At 42.8% G+C, this 14,452-nt stretch overlaps 1 protein-coding gene across 2 annotated transcripts in view; it reads left to right on the top strand.

Moving 5' to 3' along the window:
- cmip (c-Maf inducing protein) overlaps positions 1 to 14,452 on the top strand; it is a 228,537-nt gene that overhangs the window by 147,428 nt on the left and 66,657 nt on the right. For both annotated transcript variants that reach the window (XM_048546877.2, XM_048546878.2), the window contains exons 4-7: positions 6,997 to 7,158; positions 8,322 to 8,363; positions 12,652 to 12,714; positions 13,399 to 13,479. In XM_048546877.2, the coding sequence (XP_048402834.1) occupies positions 6,997 to 7,158; positions 8,322 to 8,363; positions 12,652 to 12,714; positions 13,399 to 13,479 (348 nt within the window). The remainder of the gene's footprint in view (positions 1 to 6,996; positions 7,159 to 8,321; positions 8,364 to 12,651; positions 12,715 to 13,398; positions 13,480 to 14,452) is intronic.

The following is a 14,452-nucleotide window of genomic DNA, read 5'->3' on the forward strand; positions in this document are numbered from 1 at the left end:
AAGCAACTTCACTCCTACCACATTTCCAGGTTTCATTTTATATGCCCGGTGAATTGTCCATTGAGAGCACGCATTATAATTTTTTTCTACATAATTAATGATCAGGAGTCATCATTAATCCATTTTTAAAGTCTTGGAATTTTTCCAGCTGACCCTCTCAATCGTTTTTACCAGAAACATAAGAAGATTAAGGGGTTCTTACGATAATGAGAGGTTTTGATAAAGTAAACAGGGAAAAGAAGATTCCCTGTGGTGATTGGTCAATGACAAGAAGTTATTTATTTTAAGTTACTTGGAAAAAGATCCAGAGTGGAAACAGATGTTTTTCACTGAGCTGTCAGGTTCGGGTGCATTCTGTGCTCAAAGGTGTGCAAGTTGACTTCATAGTTAAATTTAGATGAGAGTTAAACAGTTACTTGAAGAGAAACTCAGTAGTGTTAACAGGAAGGTGGGACTCTGGTTGACAGTTCTTTCAAACAGCCAGTAGTGATATGATGGGCCAAATTCCTTCTGTAATGTATTTGCATTTCTATGAGTGAAAGATAAAGGAGTGCTTTGCAAAGTGCAAGCTAGTTAAGCCCTGTATTTTAATAATGCAAAACGTCTCTTTGTTAAATGACCTGTTCTCAGTTATTGTCTGCGATCTTGATAATACTCAACATGGCTCAATGAGCGTCAAAATATAAATATATGTGGGTGAAGATTAGATTATCAGTCCACTGCTGCTCAACAGTCTGAGGTAACATGCACTGCTGATTGGATATGTGACGCACAGTCACTCTTCCTCTGCCCCTCAATATAGCGCACTTCGTATTACTGTAACTTATGTTGGCACAGCTTTGACTCAGTTCCAAAAGATCAGAGTCTGTGAGCTGATTCCTGGCGTTCGCTCTGCCAATTTCCTTGCGGTTGCCTCAGACCTGAAGCCTATAATTTGTGATTCCATACCACTACTGTGTGGATCAAGTAGCTGGATTTGGCAACGTGAGTCTGGAAGCCTGCTCACAAGTCCTCTAGAATCCAAATTAAAACAGAGGCAAGATAAAAGCTATTTTAAAGGAGGTAAATGAAACCAAATGACCAGCATGTCTGCTGCAGAGTATGAAGCAGTGGAGGCATTGATCTGAAATTGATGCGGTGGGAAAACAATGAGGTAGAGACAGACACTGGAGAAATTAAAGGAAGGACATTAACCAAGTTCATGTTAACTGAGGAATGAATTTCTAAGCAACTTTTGTCCTCCCCTGCTAACAATTTTCTGTTTTGTTCTTAACTTCAGTAGGGAGTGGTGGTGTGGGGGAGGGTGATGGCAGTAATGAGTGGTAGGAAATCAGCCTACTTATAATGATACCACTATTAGTTGATGTTTGTCATCACCTCCTCTGTAACAACTGCAGAGATACAGAATTTCAGTGAGCATATCCTTAAATTAGAACTTTGTGATTCAACCACTGGTGAAAATACTTGTTTTGTACTTTGGCACTCAAAATACAATTAACATTATTCACAATGATTGCTTTGCTATCAGTGTTATTTTGGAAGTGCCTTGGAAATTTAATCAAATTTAAGCAACTTGTGAAAAGCACAACACCACAGAACAGTGACTAACAACAGGGGCTCCTCTTGCAGTTGGACTTTAAAAGATTCAGGAAAAATAAATTCTTAAATGAAAGCATCCCATCCTTATTTCTGAGATAATGGGAACTGCAGATGCTGGAGAATCCAAGATAATAAAATGTGAGGCTGGATGAACACAGCAGGCCCAGCAGCATCTCAAGAGCACAAAAGCTGACGTTTCGGGCCTAGACACTTCATCAGAGAGGGGGATGGGGTGAGGGTTCTGGAATAAATAGGGAGAGAGGGGGTGGCGGACCGAAGATGGAGAGAAAAGATAGGTGGAGAGATTATAGGTGGGGAGGTAGGGAGGGGATAGGTCAGTCCAGGGAAGACGGACAGGTCAAGGAGGTGGGATGAGGTTAGTAGGTAGATGGGGGTGCAGCTTGGGGTGGGAGGAAGGGATGGGTGAGAGGAAGAACAGGTTAGGGAGGCAGGGATGCAGTGGGTGGAGGGGAAGAGCTGGGCTGGTTGTGTGTTGCAGTGGGGGGAGGGGACGAACTGGGCTGGTTTAGGGATGCGGTGGGGGAAGGGGAGATTTTGAAACTGGTGAAGTCAACATTGATACCATTAGGCTGCAGGGTTCCCAGGCGGAATATGAGTTGCTGTTCCTGCAACCTTCGGGTGGTATCATTGTGGCACTGCAGGAGGCCCATGATGGACATGTCATCTAAAGAATGGGAGGGGGAGTGGAAATGGTTTGCGACTGGGAGGTGCAGTTGTTTGTTGCGAACTGAGCGGAGGTTTTCTGCAAAGCGGTCCCCAAGCCTCCACTTGGTTTCCCCAATGTAGAGGAAGCCACACCGGGTACAGTGGATGCAGTATACCACATTGGCAGATATGCAGGTGAACCTCTGCTTAATGTGGAATGTCATCTTGGGGCATGGGATAGGGGTGAGGGAGGAGGTGTGGGGGCAAGTGTAGCATTTCCTGCGGTTGCAGGGGAAGGTGCCGGGTGTGGTGGGGTTGGAGGACAGTGTGGAGCGAACAAGGGAGTCACGGAGAGAGTGGTCTCTCCGGAAAGCAGACAGGGGTGGGGATGGAAAAATGTCTTGGGTGGTGGGTTCAGATTGTAGATGGCGGAAGTGTCGGAGGATGATGCGTTGTATCCGGAGGTTGGTGGGGTGGTGTGTGAGAACGAGGGGGATCCTCTTTGGGCGGTTGTGGCGGGGGCGGGGTGTGAGGGATGTGTTGCGGGAAATACGGGAGACGCGGTCAAGGGCGTTCTCGATCACTGTGGGGGGAAAGTTGCGGTCCTTGAAGAACGTCCCTCACACCCCGCCCCCGCCACAACCGCCCAAAGAGGATCCCCCTCGTTCTCACAACCTCCTCCCACCCACCCTCCTGCAAAAATTCCATCCCCTATTCCCAATTCCTCCGACTCTGCCGCATCTGCTCCCACGATAAGACATTCCACTCCCGCACATCCCAGATGTCCAAGTTCTTTAAGGACCGCAACTTTCCCCCCACAGTGATCGAGAACGCCCTTGACCGCGTCTCCCGTATTTCCCGCAACACATCCCTCACACCCCGCCCCCGCCACAACCGCCCAAAGAGGATCCCCCTCGTTCTCACACACCACCCCACCAACCTCCGGATACAACGCATCATCTTCCCACACTTCCGCCATCTACAATCCGACCCCACCACCCAAGACATTTTTCCATCCCCACCCCTGTCTGCTTTCCGGAGAGACCACTCTCTCCGTGACTCCCTTGTTCGCTCCACACTGCCCTCCAACCCCACCACACCCGGCACCTTCCCCTGCAACCGCAGGAAATGCTACACTTGCCCCCACACCTCCTCCCTCACCCCTATCCCATGCCCCAAGATGACATTCCACATTAAGCAGAGGTTCACCTGCACATCTGCCAATGTGGTATACTGCATCCACTGTACCCGGTGTGGCTTCCTCTACATTGGGGAAACCAAGCGGAGGCTTGGGGACCGCTTTGCAGAACACCTCCGCTCAGTTCGCAACTAACAACTGCACCTCCCAGTCGCAAACCATTTCCACTCCCCCTCCCATTCTTTAGATGACATGTCCATCATGGGCCTCCTGCACTGCCACAATGATGCCACCTGAAGGTTGCAGGAACAGCAACTCATATTCCGCCTGGGAACCCTGCAGCCTAATGGTATCAATGTTGACTTCACCAGTTTCAAAATCTCCCCTTCCCCCACCGCATCCCTAAACCAGCACAGTTCGTCCCCTCCCCCCACTGCACCACACAACCAGCCCAGCTCTTCCCCTCCACCCACTGTATCCCAAAACCAGTCCAACCTGTCTCTACCTCCCTAACCGGTTCTTCCTCTCACCCATCCCTTCCTCCCACCCCAAGCCGCACCCCCATCTACCTACTAACCTCATCCCACCTCCTTGACCTGTCCGTCTTCCCTGGACTGACCTATCCCCTCCCTACCTCCCCACCTATACTGTCTCCACCTATCTTCTTTTCTCTCCATCTTTTCGGTCCGCCTCCCCCTCTCTCCCTATTTATTCCAGAACGCTCACCCCATCCCCCTCTCTGATGAAGTGTCTAAGCCCGAAACGTCAGCTTTTGTGCTCCTGAGATGCTGCTTGGCCTGCTGTGTTCATCCATCCTTATTTCTGTTGAGATTGATAGACATACCAGGTTTATCAATCAAGCAATTAAAATTACTGTGTTAGTGCATTTCTGGTGACTCTTCTAATGATGTTCACCTAGATTGGTGACGAGAATAGAATGTCCTGGAGAAACTCGGCAGGTCTGGCAGCATCTGTAAAGAGAGAAACAGTTGACGTATTAAGTCCATGAGGAAATTCAAAAGGTTTCCTGTTTTCCCCCTCCACAGAGACTGCCAGACTTGAGTTTCTGCAGCGCTGTCTGTTTTTACATCAGATCTCAGGCATCTGCAATTTTGTTTGGCTTTAGTAAACTAGCATTTGTTCATTTTTCAAGACTTAGTCAAGTGAATATATAGGAGTAATTTTACACGTCTTTACTGATGGTGAGCAACTTTGTCCACTGACATTGCAAATCAAAAACTTGACATGTCCTAGCTTCAAATATGTTTTTCTTATCCTGCTCAAAAATAGTCTGAAGAAGACATGTTGCCAAATGTTTTGTTTTAGAACATAATGAAAATGAATTATCAACACATGTTCACATTTACACCTTGTGCAGTTCCATGGAGGTAGGTACAATTAGAACACTTAAAAGATGTCTGGATGGGTATATGTTTAGGAAGGGCTTAGAGGGATGAGCTAAATGCTGGCAAACGGGGCTGGATCAGATTGGCATGTCTGGTCAGATTGGATCTTTTGGAGAAAAGGGCCTGTTTCCGTGCTGTATGACTGTGACTTGATATAGACATACCATTAATTTTTTACTGTCATGCATTGAAATGTGCAAGATCGGACTTGTAGCAGAACTTACCCATTTGTAATATATTGGTATAGTACCTATAAGGTTCCAATCTGTAACAGATAACACAGTGTGGAGTTGGAGGAACAAAACAGGCCAAGCAGCATCAGGGAAGGAGGAAAGTTGACATTTCAGGACAGGAGGGGTAGAGCTGGATGAACACAGCAGGCCAAGCAGCATCAGAGGAACAGGAAGGCCGACATTTCGGGCCTAGACCCCTTTTCTGAATAAAAGAGTCTTCCTGCTCCTCTACTGCTGCTTCGCCTGCTGTGTTCATCCAGCTCTGCACCTTGTTATTTCAGGACAGGTCCCTTCTTCAGAAATGCTCCCCATTTCCAGTGTATTCACATTATCAATTCAAACCCCATTTCTGAAAAAGGGTCCTGACCCGAAATGTTAACTTTACTGCTTCTCTGATGCTGCCTGGCCTGCTGTGTTCCTCAAGCTCCACACTATGTTATCTCTGACTCACCATCTGTAGTTCTTACTATCTCCAATCTGTAATTGTTAGTATCTGCACGTGTAATGTGGACTGAGCAAGATGGATTAGCCAGCTCGTGGTGTATTAATAAATACCTTTCAAGTTTAAATTCTCTCACATTGTGGAGGTAATCTTAAAAGTGTTAATTAATAACATCTGCAATAGATGTATAATGAAGAGCCATATTGGCACTTAGTAGCTCATCAACACCATTCTCCCCAAAACACTCACGCTGTACAAAAACAGAAGTTGCTGGAACAGCTCAGCAGGTCTGGCAGCCACTGTGAAGAAAATCAAAGTTAATGTTTTGGGTCCGCCAACCCTTCCTCTGAACAGCTAATGCTGTTGCTGTCACACTTGACGCAATCATGCTCACTCTCTCATGCTCATTCTCACTCCCAAGCAGACTCAGTTAACATCAGTTAATACTCCTCCTTTATGTCTTTGCTAAATAGTCCAATATAATAGTAAAATATGAGATTACAGCTATTGGGGACTTTATACACAAATTATGAGTACAGCGTCTTTCTGCTCAGAGTCCACACGTGGAAGGAGATAAAGCTGTAAATGGTGAAGAAATGCAGTTGTAGAAGCTGAGTCTCTTCCCAATCCTGCCGCACCGTACATTGTTAAACTAATCTAATGTTATGTTGTTAAAAGGAGTGCTATTACCCTTTAACAAAAATTAGCTAAAATTAGCTGGGTCCATTGCAGAGCTGTAGTGAGCTATTACAGCCAGTTACTACAAATAGAACTTGAGCATGTACATTAAGTTTGTTTAAGCTGCTCCTCATGCTCCACTGAACAGTAACAGCTTTTCACCCTTGTTGTACTTTAATATAGTGCATCCTCAAAGTCAGTAAATTACTCATAAATTTTATCCAGCCTCTGGGAATTGCCTGTGTGGAGTTTGCAGATTCTCCCTGCATTGTGGGTTTCTTCCCACACTCTAAAGATGTGCAGGTTAGGTGGATTGGCCATGCTAAATTGCCCATAATGTCCAGGGATGCACAGGCTAGATGGATTAGTTATGGGAAATGCAAGATTACAGTAATAGGTTGGGAGGTGGGTCCAGGTGAGATAATCTTTTGGAGGGTCATTGTGGTCTCAATGGGCCAAATGGCCGGCCTTCACAGCATAGGCATTCTGTGAATTCTATGAACCTTGCTGACTCACTTTACTTTGATTATTTATTGTAGACATCACCTGTCAGATTGTTGCAAATTTGAATTGATGATGTGCATACACAGGAAAAAATAACATGCCAAACAATTTGTTTACATTCTTAAGAATGCAGCACTGCGTCATAACAAAAGTACTAGGTCGTTTTTCTGCTTCATCCTCTAGTCGAACAAAATTTGGTTTGCCTAACCCTTTTCCTGTCAAAATCTGTTTCAAGCCAAATTAAGTAGAATTCTCTGGAGATTTCATTTTCTTCGACTGTCATCTCGAGTTTCAAAGTCCTTTAATTTCTTTATTCTTTATTCCTCTCAGAAAAAGATCTACAAGTACAAAAAGGTACTGAGTAACCCAAGTCGCTGGGAAGTTGTGTTGAAGGAGATTCGGACCCTGGTGGATATGGCACTTTTCTCACCTCTTCAGGATGATTCCATTCACCAAGCACCTCTGGAGATAGTGTCTAAACTCCTCTCAGAGGTATGGACCAACTGATCCATTTTGGCACATGCTATTTTAGTCAAATTAACGTCATTTCCGAGCCTCTTTTCGTACCTACCAATTTTCCTGTAGTTTTGGCCAAACTGCAGGGAGTATTTGTTAACTTGTATCTTGTTAACTCTTACTGACATTCAAGAACAAATTTTGATGAGCCATTCTCTTGGGAATTCCACTTTTGTTTGGTCTCTGTCTCTTTTTGGGTGTGATTGTAACAAGGTCAGCCCCAGCAGTCCTCATAGAATAGGAGTTCCCTGATTGGGGCTATTAACTAGATCCAATCCGGGAGCCCTGGCTGACATATATAAACAGGAGTGTCAGACGTTCTGCTCATTGGCTGGCTCTGAGGGAGTTGAATCAGGGTCAAGGACTCACCATGTGTAAATAAAGAGGAACTTAGTGACGGGAAACCAGCCTCTGTGGAATTATTTCGGGTTGCCCATGGTAGCTTCCTGGGATGTGATTAGAGCTGAACCTGAACCTGTACAAAAGACAGACCATTGTTGAAGCACAGCTGTTCCTGGCCTCCCAGCTTATTTTCCTCGTGTAATTCTCACTGGGCACCAAGTTCAGTCAAACATAGGGCACGATTTTTGTGAAGGTTTCAGACAAAATGGGGAACCTGAGCCTATGTGAGGAAGTCCAACACTGCAGTTTTCGAAGAAGCAGCCTACATTCTATGGGTTACTGATGGTCCTGGTCCAATCATTAGGTCAGCAGCTTGATAGCCCAACTGAGAGAGATAGAAACTGCTGTGACAGGTAGTGAGTCTGAGAACATGAATGGATAAAAAAGAAATTCAACGGGATGAAGCTGGTCGGCATCTAGGAGTGGGGAAGCAATCCCTCTATTGGATTAGTGTGGGCCATTGTAGTTCTGTCAACATCTCTTATTAAAGTATATATAGATTTTCCTCAAATAACTAAAATATGTTGACATTTTCTATTAGAATAATTATTATGCACAATATCATTTACAACAGCCTGCAGTACCTTAACTATATTCTAATGTTGTCCAGACTCGAAAGCTGACTAAGTTAAAGATGTTTGCTGACTGTGGCCAGTATAATTCTTAAAATATAAATAACTAGCTGCTCAATAATATTTTTGTTTTAACTTTCATTTTCCTTTTGTGTATCCTTCCAGAACCTCAAGCTAACAACGCAGGAGCATGAAAATATCATTGTGGTAAGTCTCTGCGTCAGAGGGATGTTCAGTGCAACGTGTACATAAAATATAGGACCTGCAGAACCACGAATATGTCTGCAAGCTTGTTACAAATTTTAGAGGTCAACACTCCCAGCAAAGTTCCTCACTTATTTAAACAACTGATTAGACATCTAGGCACGGTCTTCAGTGCACCTAATTTTCAGTCCTCTAGTTGCTACTTTAATTAAGTCAAAGCCATTGGGAATATTGTTTCAATAAGCTGAAGTCCTAGTTTTTTTTTCAAAATCAAATTTCTCACCTATCCATGAGGTTTCATGCTGGACTCCTGTATCTGAACCCTTCTACCTTTTGACTAAAATAAGACATTAAAACAAAGCATACAACATATAGTAATTACCACCAAACAGATGAGTACCATATACTTGCAGAGCATTTTGTATCTCTTTCAGAGCAGTGTAACAAATTGGGAGCCTTGATGACATTTTTGACCTTTTTGTAAGATGCAATGTTTTATGTCTGTTCCTTGCATTTGCTCATCATCGTGTACATCATGATGCTTAGTCGTTAAATATCCAGTTAATCCAATTGTTCCTCCACACTGAGGCTTTGTCACATCTTTTAATAACTTCAAACAAAATTAAGCAGTGGCCTGAGATTACTGTACCTGCAGTGTTGATTTGAATAATATTTTTCTGATATTTTATTATCCAATGCACATGAATGAAAGTTGAAAATGCTTTTAAAAGCACCAAAGTATGCAATTTCTTTTGCAATGGTTTCATCACAAAGAAGTTCAGTGTTCCTCGAACTGTGCATCAGCATAGTTTGCATTTTTGTAACACAGGAAAACAGCCCAAGGTGATTTGCACGAGTGTGGTCAGGCAAGAATTAACTCTAAGTGAAGAAATGTGTTATTAGGGGAAAGCAACTAAGTATAAAATTTGAACAGGATCCTGAAAGTAGGGGAAAGAAGGTTTCAAGGAGGTCCATGGGACCTACATGGCCACCAGTGGTTGGCCAAAAAGATTGATTGGTTAGTAGGGTGGAGTGGCTGGCTTTGTGTAATTTGACAGTTAAAAAAATGTAAAGTTTGAATTGTTGAACTGGAGCATCATGGGATATTATGTTGGGGACAGTGAAGGCCATCGAGGTCTTTACAGTTAATGTGAGGCATTGGTGGACAGAGGCCTAATGTCATTCACTGACAGTGAGGAAATGAATGAGCAGATTAGGACATAGCAGAGTTTTTAGTGAGCTCTTGTTTATGATGAGTTGAAATGTGAGGCCAGCAAGGACAACATTGGAATAGTTGAGCCTGGAAGTGTCAAAAGATTTGTTGAGGCTTTCAGTAGCTGATCAGTTGACATAGAGATGAAAATACATAAAGATGAGGTAGATTTTTAAAATAGCAACTATTTGAAGACCACAAGGAACTGGCTTGAAAGAGGAGTAGACGCCTGAGGCAGATGAATCATGATCTTACAGAATAGCCAAAAGGTTTGAGGGGTTGAGTGGCCTACTCCACACCTATTTGTTATTTCTTATGTTACGGACATTGGAATAGGCAATCTTTATGATGGAGCCTATGAAGTTTCCAAAGCTTAGCTTAAGGTCAAACGAAAGGCTACAGGTCATAACTCTTTGGGAACGCCTGAGTCTGGAAAGTCTGGGAAGGAGCTAGAATTGACTACAAAGGAACAGATTTTGTGGTAGGGGCCAAAAGCAGTGGTTTTGATCTTCTCAACACTTCATTGGAGTTAAGGTGGTTCATTGTTGTTTCAATATCAAATGAACAAGTTGCCAATAAAACAGCAGTGGGAATCAAGACAGTGTGCAGATGGCGGATTATAATTTGTAAGATGTTCACATCTCTGGCAGAGAGCTTTTCATTTCCACTGGTTGCAGATCTCTGCAGCAGAATTACAAAGCTGTTTATGGGATTCTATTGTTGCGTAATGGCTGCCGTATTTGCCTACATTATCGTCATTGCCTTCAAAATTGACTTTTTGTCTGAAGTGCTTTGAGATGCTTCAACATAATATCTCAGTATCGATATAAAGATTCTTTACTATAATGCAGGCATATAGATAGTGCCATTGGGGAACTGCAATGTGAGCAACGCAGTTGGGCACTTGCTGAATTCACTCTCTTAGTCTTAAATAAATTAATCTCTTATGTGGCAATGCAACATGTTCAGGTCTTGATGCTTATCATGATCAGGACAGGGACTTGAAAGGAATTTGGGGTTTACATGTACATATTAGTTAATTAAAACCTTCAAACTCATTAAAGATTTAACAGCACCGTAGGTTTGTTTAGTACATCCTCATCAATGGTGTGAACCTTTGATCTTTCCTTATAAATTCTGTATCCAATGCTACCTCTCTCACTAACACCTGAAGAAGAGCTGAGGCTCTAAAAGCCTGTGTTTTCAAATAAACCTGTCGGACTGTAACCTGATGTCATGTGAGTTCTGACTTTGTCCACCCCAGTCCAACACATCATGTACCTCCACATCATGGCTATCATGATGAGATCACATTAGTCATGGAGAGTCTTAGAGATATACAGGCAGAGACAGCCCCTTCGGTCCAACTTGTACATGCCGACCAGATATCCGAAATATATCTAGCCCCATTTCGGCATTTTGCTCATATTCCTCTAAACACTTCCTATTCACATATCCATCTAGATGCCTTTAAAATGTTATAATCGTATTGTCCTCCACCACTTCCTCTGGCAACTCGTTCTGTACACATACTGTGTGAAAAAGTTGTCCCTTAATTCCCTTTTAAATCTTTTCTCCTCACCTTTAAAGCTATGCCCTCTAGCTTGAAGTCCCAGAGAAAAGACCTTATTTATCTACCCTATCCATGCCTCTCATGATTTTGTAAACCTCTAAGGACAACCCTCAGTCCAGGGAAAGTAGCCCCAGCCTATTCAGCCTATCCCTATTGATCAAACCCTCCAATTCTGGGAATATCCTCATAAATCTTTTCTGAAACCTTTCAAGTTTTCACAACATTCTTCCTGTAGGATGGGGACCAGAATTGCATGGAAAACTCCAAAAGTGGCTGAACCAACGTCCTGTACAGCTGCAACGTGACCTCCCAACTCCTGTCAACGCACTGACCAATAAAAGCAAGCATACCAAACACCTTCTCCACAATCTTATCTACCTGTGACTCTGCTTTCAAGGAACTATGAGCCTGCACTCCAAGGTCTCTTTGTTCAGCAACACTCCCCAGGACCTTACCATTCAGTGTATAAGTCCTGCCCTGATTTGCCTTTCCAAAATGCAGTACCTCGCATTTATCTAAATTAAACTCCACCTGCTACTCCTCTGCCCATCGGTCCATCTGTTCAAGATCCTGTTTTACTCTGAGGTAACCTTCTTCACTGTCCACTACACCTCCAATTTTAATGTCGTCTGCAAAATTACTGACCATATTTTATAAGTTTACATCCAAATCATTTATATACATGACAAAAAGCAGTGGACCCAGCACCAATCTTTGTGCCTCACCACTGGTCACAGGCCTCCATTCTGAAAGGCAACCCTCCACCACCATCCTCTGTTTTCTACTTTGAACCAGTTCTGTATCCAAATAGCTAGTTGCCCCTGTATTCCGAGGAGAGTCAGCCATTATTGAGTCTGTTTAAGCCAGACACACCCATATTACTGGTTTACTTTTGTGTTTTATATCTTCACACGTAGTGTTTTTCCTTTTGGAGAAAGATGTAGAAGTAGCAGGCTGAGTATCAACCTGTTTGAACCACTTTGTGGACTCCACTTCTATGGCTACTGAGGTCTAGAGTGGGACTAGAACCGGGACCTCCTGCCTGGTCCTGTAATGGATGCTGCTGGGGAAGTCCTATCGCTTGGAGCTAGCATTTGCCTTCCTGTGGGGTAATACTGGGAGGCAAGAACTTAGAAAAATGTTTGTGCACTACTGCTGTATCCTGTGTTTTAGAGCAAAGCACATTGAAGATGAAGACATTGAAGAAGAAGGGTCACCGGACCCAAAATGTTAACTCTGTTTTCCCTCCACAGATGCTGCCGGACCTGCTGAGCTTTTCTGGCAACTTTGTTTCTATTGCACATTGAAGATACTTGTATTCACATTTATTTTGTTGTGATGTAATTTTAGGGCAGGAGCTGGTGAGCGAATGGCATTAGACTGAAAGTACTTCACTACATGATTTCCCGTTTAAACCAAAAGCAAACTTACTTAAATATTGCTAAGTTTAGTTTGCCAAAAACAAGATTGCAGAATAATGTGAACACCTTCTTTCTGTCCCTCAGGCAATAGCACCTTTGCTGGAAAACAACCATCCTCCTCCAGATCTCTGCGAGTTTTTCTGCAAGGTACTTATTTCTAAATCTTTGTGTGGTGATGCATGTTAGGATAGAGGGCACGACAGGTCTTTTGAAACACAATTTGATTCAAATTTGCATTTGCTGCCAGTGACTGAGGCGAGCAACATAATCTTCTTTCTACACGGTTCAGCTGTTAAATGATGCAAATAACATGGAAATATACATTATTTTGCAAATGCAAAATCTAATCTCCGTAATCATCACAATATTATTGAACAAAAAAGTATACTGTGAAGGATTCTCTTGGTCTATTTGGTTGTGTAGAAGTGGGGAAAGAAGGGACTCTAGGACTGTTCACATTATAGCAAAGAAGAGTAAGGGATGATGTTCAAAATGATGAAGGGCTTTGATGGCAGAAGGGCCAATAACCAGATCTTCTAGATTTAAAATATTTGGTAAAAGAGATGTAAGATGAGGAAACTCTATTTTAGGCAGGTCTTATGACCATAATATACTACCTGAGAGGGCAATGGAAACAGATTCAATGGTAACTTTGGATAGCAAATTGAATACATACTTGTAAATGAAATCTTGATAGCAGAATGGGACAAATTGGATAAATTTACAAAGAACCAATGAAGGACAATGAGCCAATACCCTACATCGAAGCTGTAAGGTCCAAGATCGTATGCTCCATGTAGATTGAGTTTCAAAGGTGCCCTTGTTTTGCAGCATTGCAGAGAACGGCCTCGATCGATGGTTGTCATAGAAGTGTTCACACCTGTGGTTCAGAGAATCCTCAAGCATAATATGGTATGTTTGTATTCAGTCCATATCTCTCACATTCAGAGCTTTCATAAAGGAAAAATGCCTGTCCTCATTGAGAAATGTAAGAATCCTTCCTTATTCTGACGCGTTGATGCAAAAGAAACTTTTCAATGCCACTGGATGAGCAAATATATCTTAAAATACACCACAGAACCAATTGCTGAATTGTGACTGAAACAAATTTGTAAGATTGCGTAGCTTGCAAAGATAGCGCGCTCAAGATGCAGCAGAAATAATTATAGTGATGATAGGGGTACTTAGACCTTGTCAGCACCTCGACCTCCCCATGTCGTATAGGAACCTCAGCAATGTTCTCATGCTTGCTGAATTTAGAGTTGGCAGTTGTTTGACAGCATAGGAATGTAAGATGTAGGAGTAGGCCATTTGGCCCTTAAAGCCTGCTCCACAATTCAATAAGATCATGGCCGATCATGTTACCTGAATTCCACCTTTGAGTCTATCCCAAATAACTCGTAATTCCCTTTTCAATTGAAAAATCTACCAATGGGAACATGAGAATTACATGATTAATATAGAGTCCTGGTGGAAAACAGGACATTAAATACATATATAACAAATAACCTTGCAAAGCTTAAGCTCTTATCCATTTGGCCCTGTTTTTCTGTAAACACGTATCCTTATTTATTATAAGGATTAAAAAAAATTGCGGATGCTGTAAATCAGGAACAAAAACAAAGTTGCTGGAAAAGCTCAGCAGGCCTGGCAGCATCTGTGAAGGAAAAAACAGAGTTAATGTTTCGGGTCCAGTGACCCTTCCTCAGAACCTTTAATTCTGTTTTTGCCTTGACAGTTGCTGCCAGACCAGCTGAGATTTTCCAGCAACTTTGTTTTTTGTTCATAGTATAATGTTAACTTTTCTCAATCAAATTCACCATCAGTTGTGAAGTTTTTTAAACTATTAATTGTCAAGATATGAGTATCATTGTCAAGGTGAGCA

Source organism: Stegostoma tigrinum, chromosome 16, assembly GCF_030684315.1.
Source record: "Stegostoma tigrinum isolate sSteTig4 chromosome 16, sSteTig4.hap1, whole genome shotgun sequence".
Taxonomy (NCBI): domain Eukaryota; kingdom Metazoa; phylum Chordata; class Chondrichthyes; order Orectolobiformes; family Stegostomatidae; genus Stegostoma; species Stegostoma tigrinum.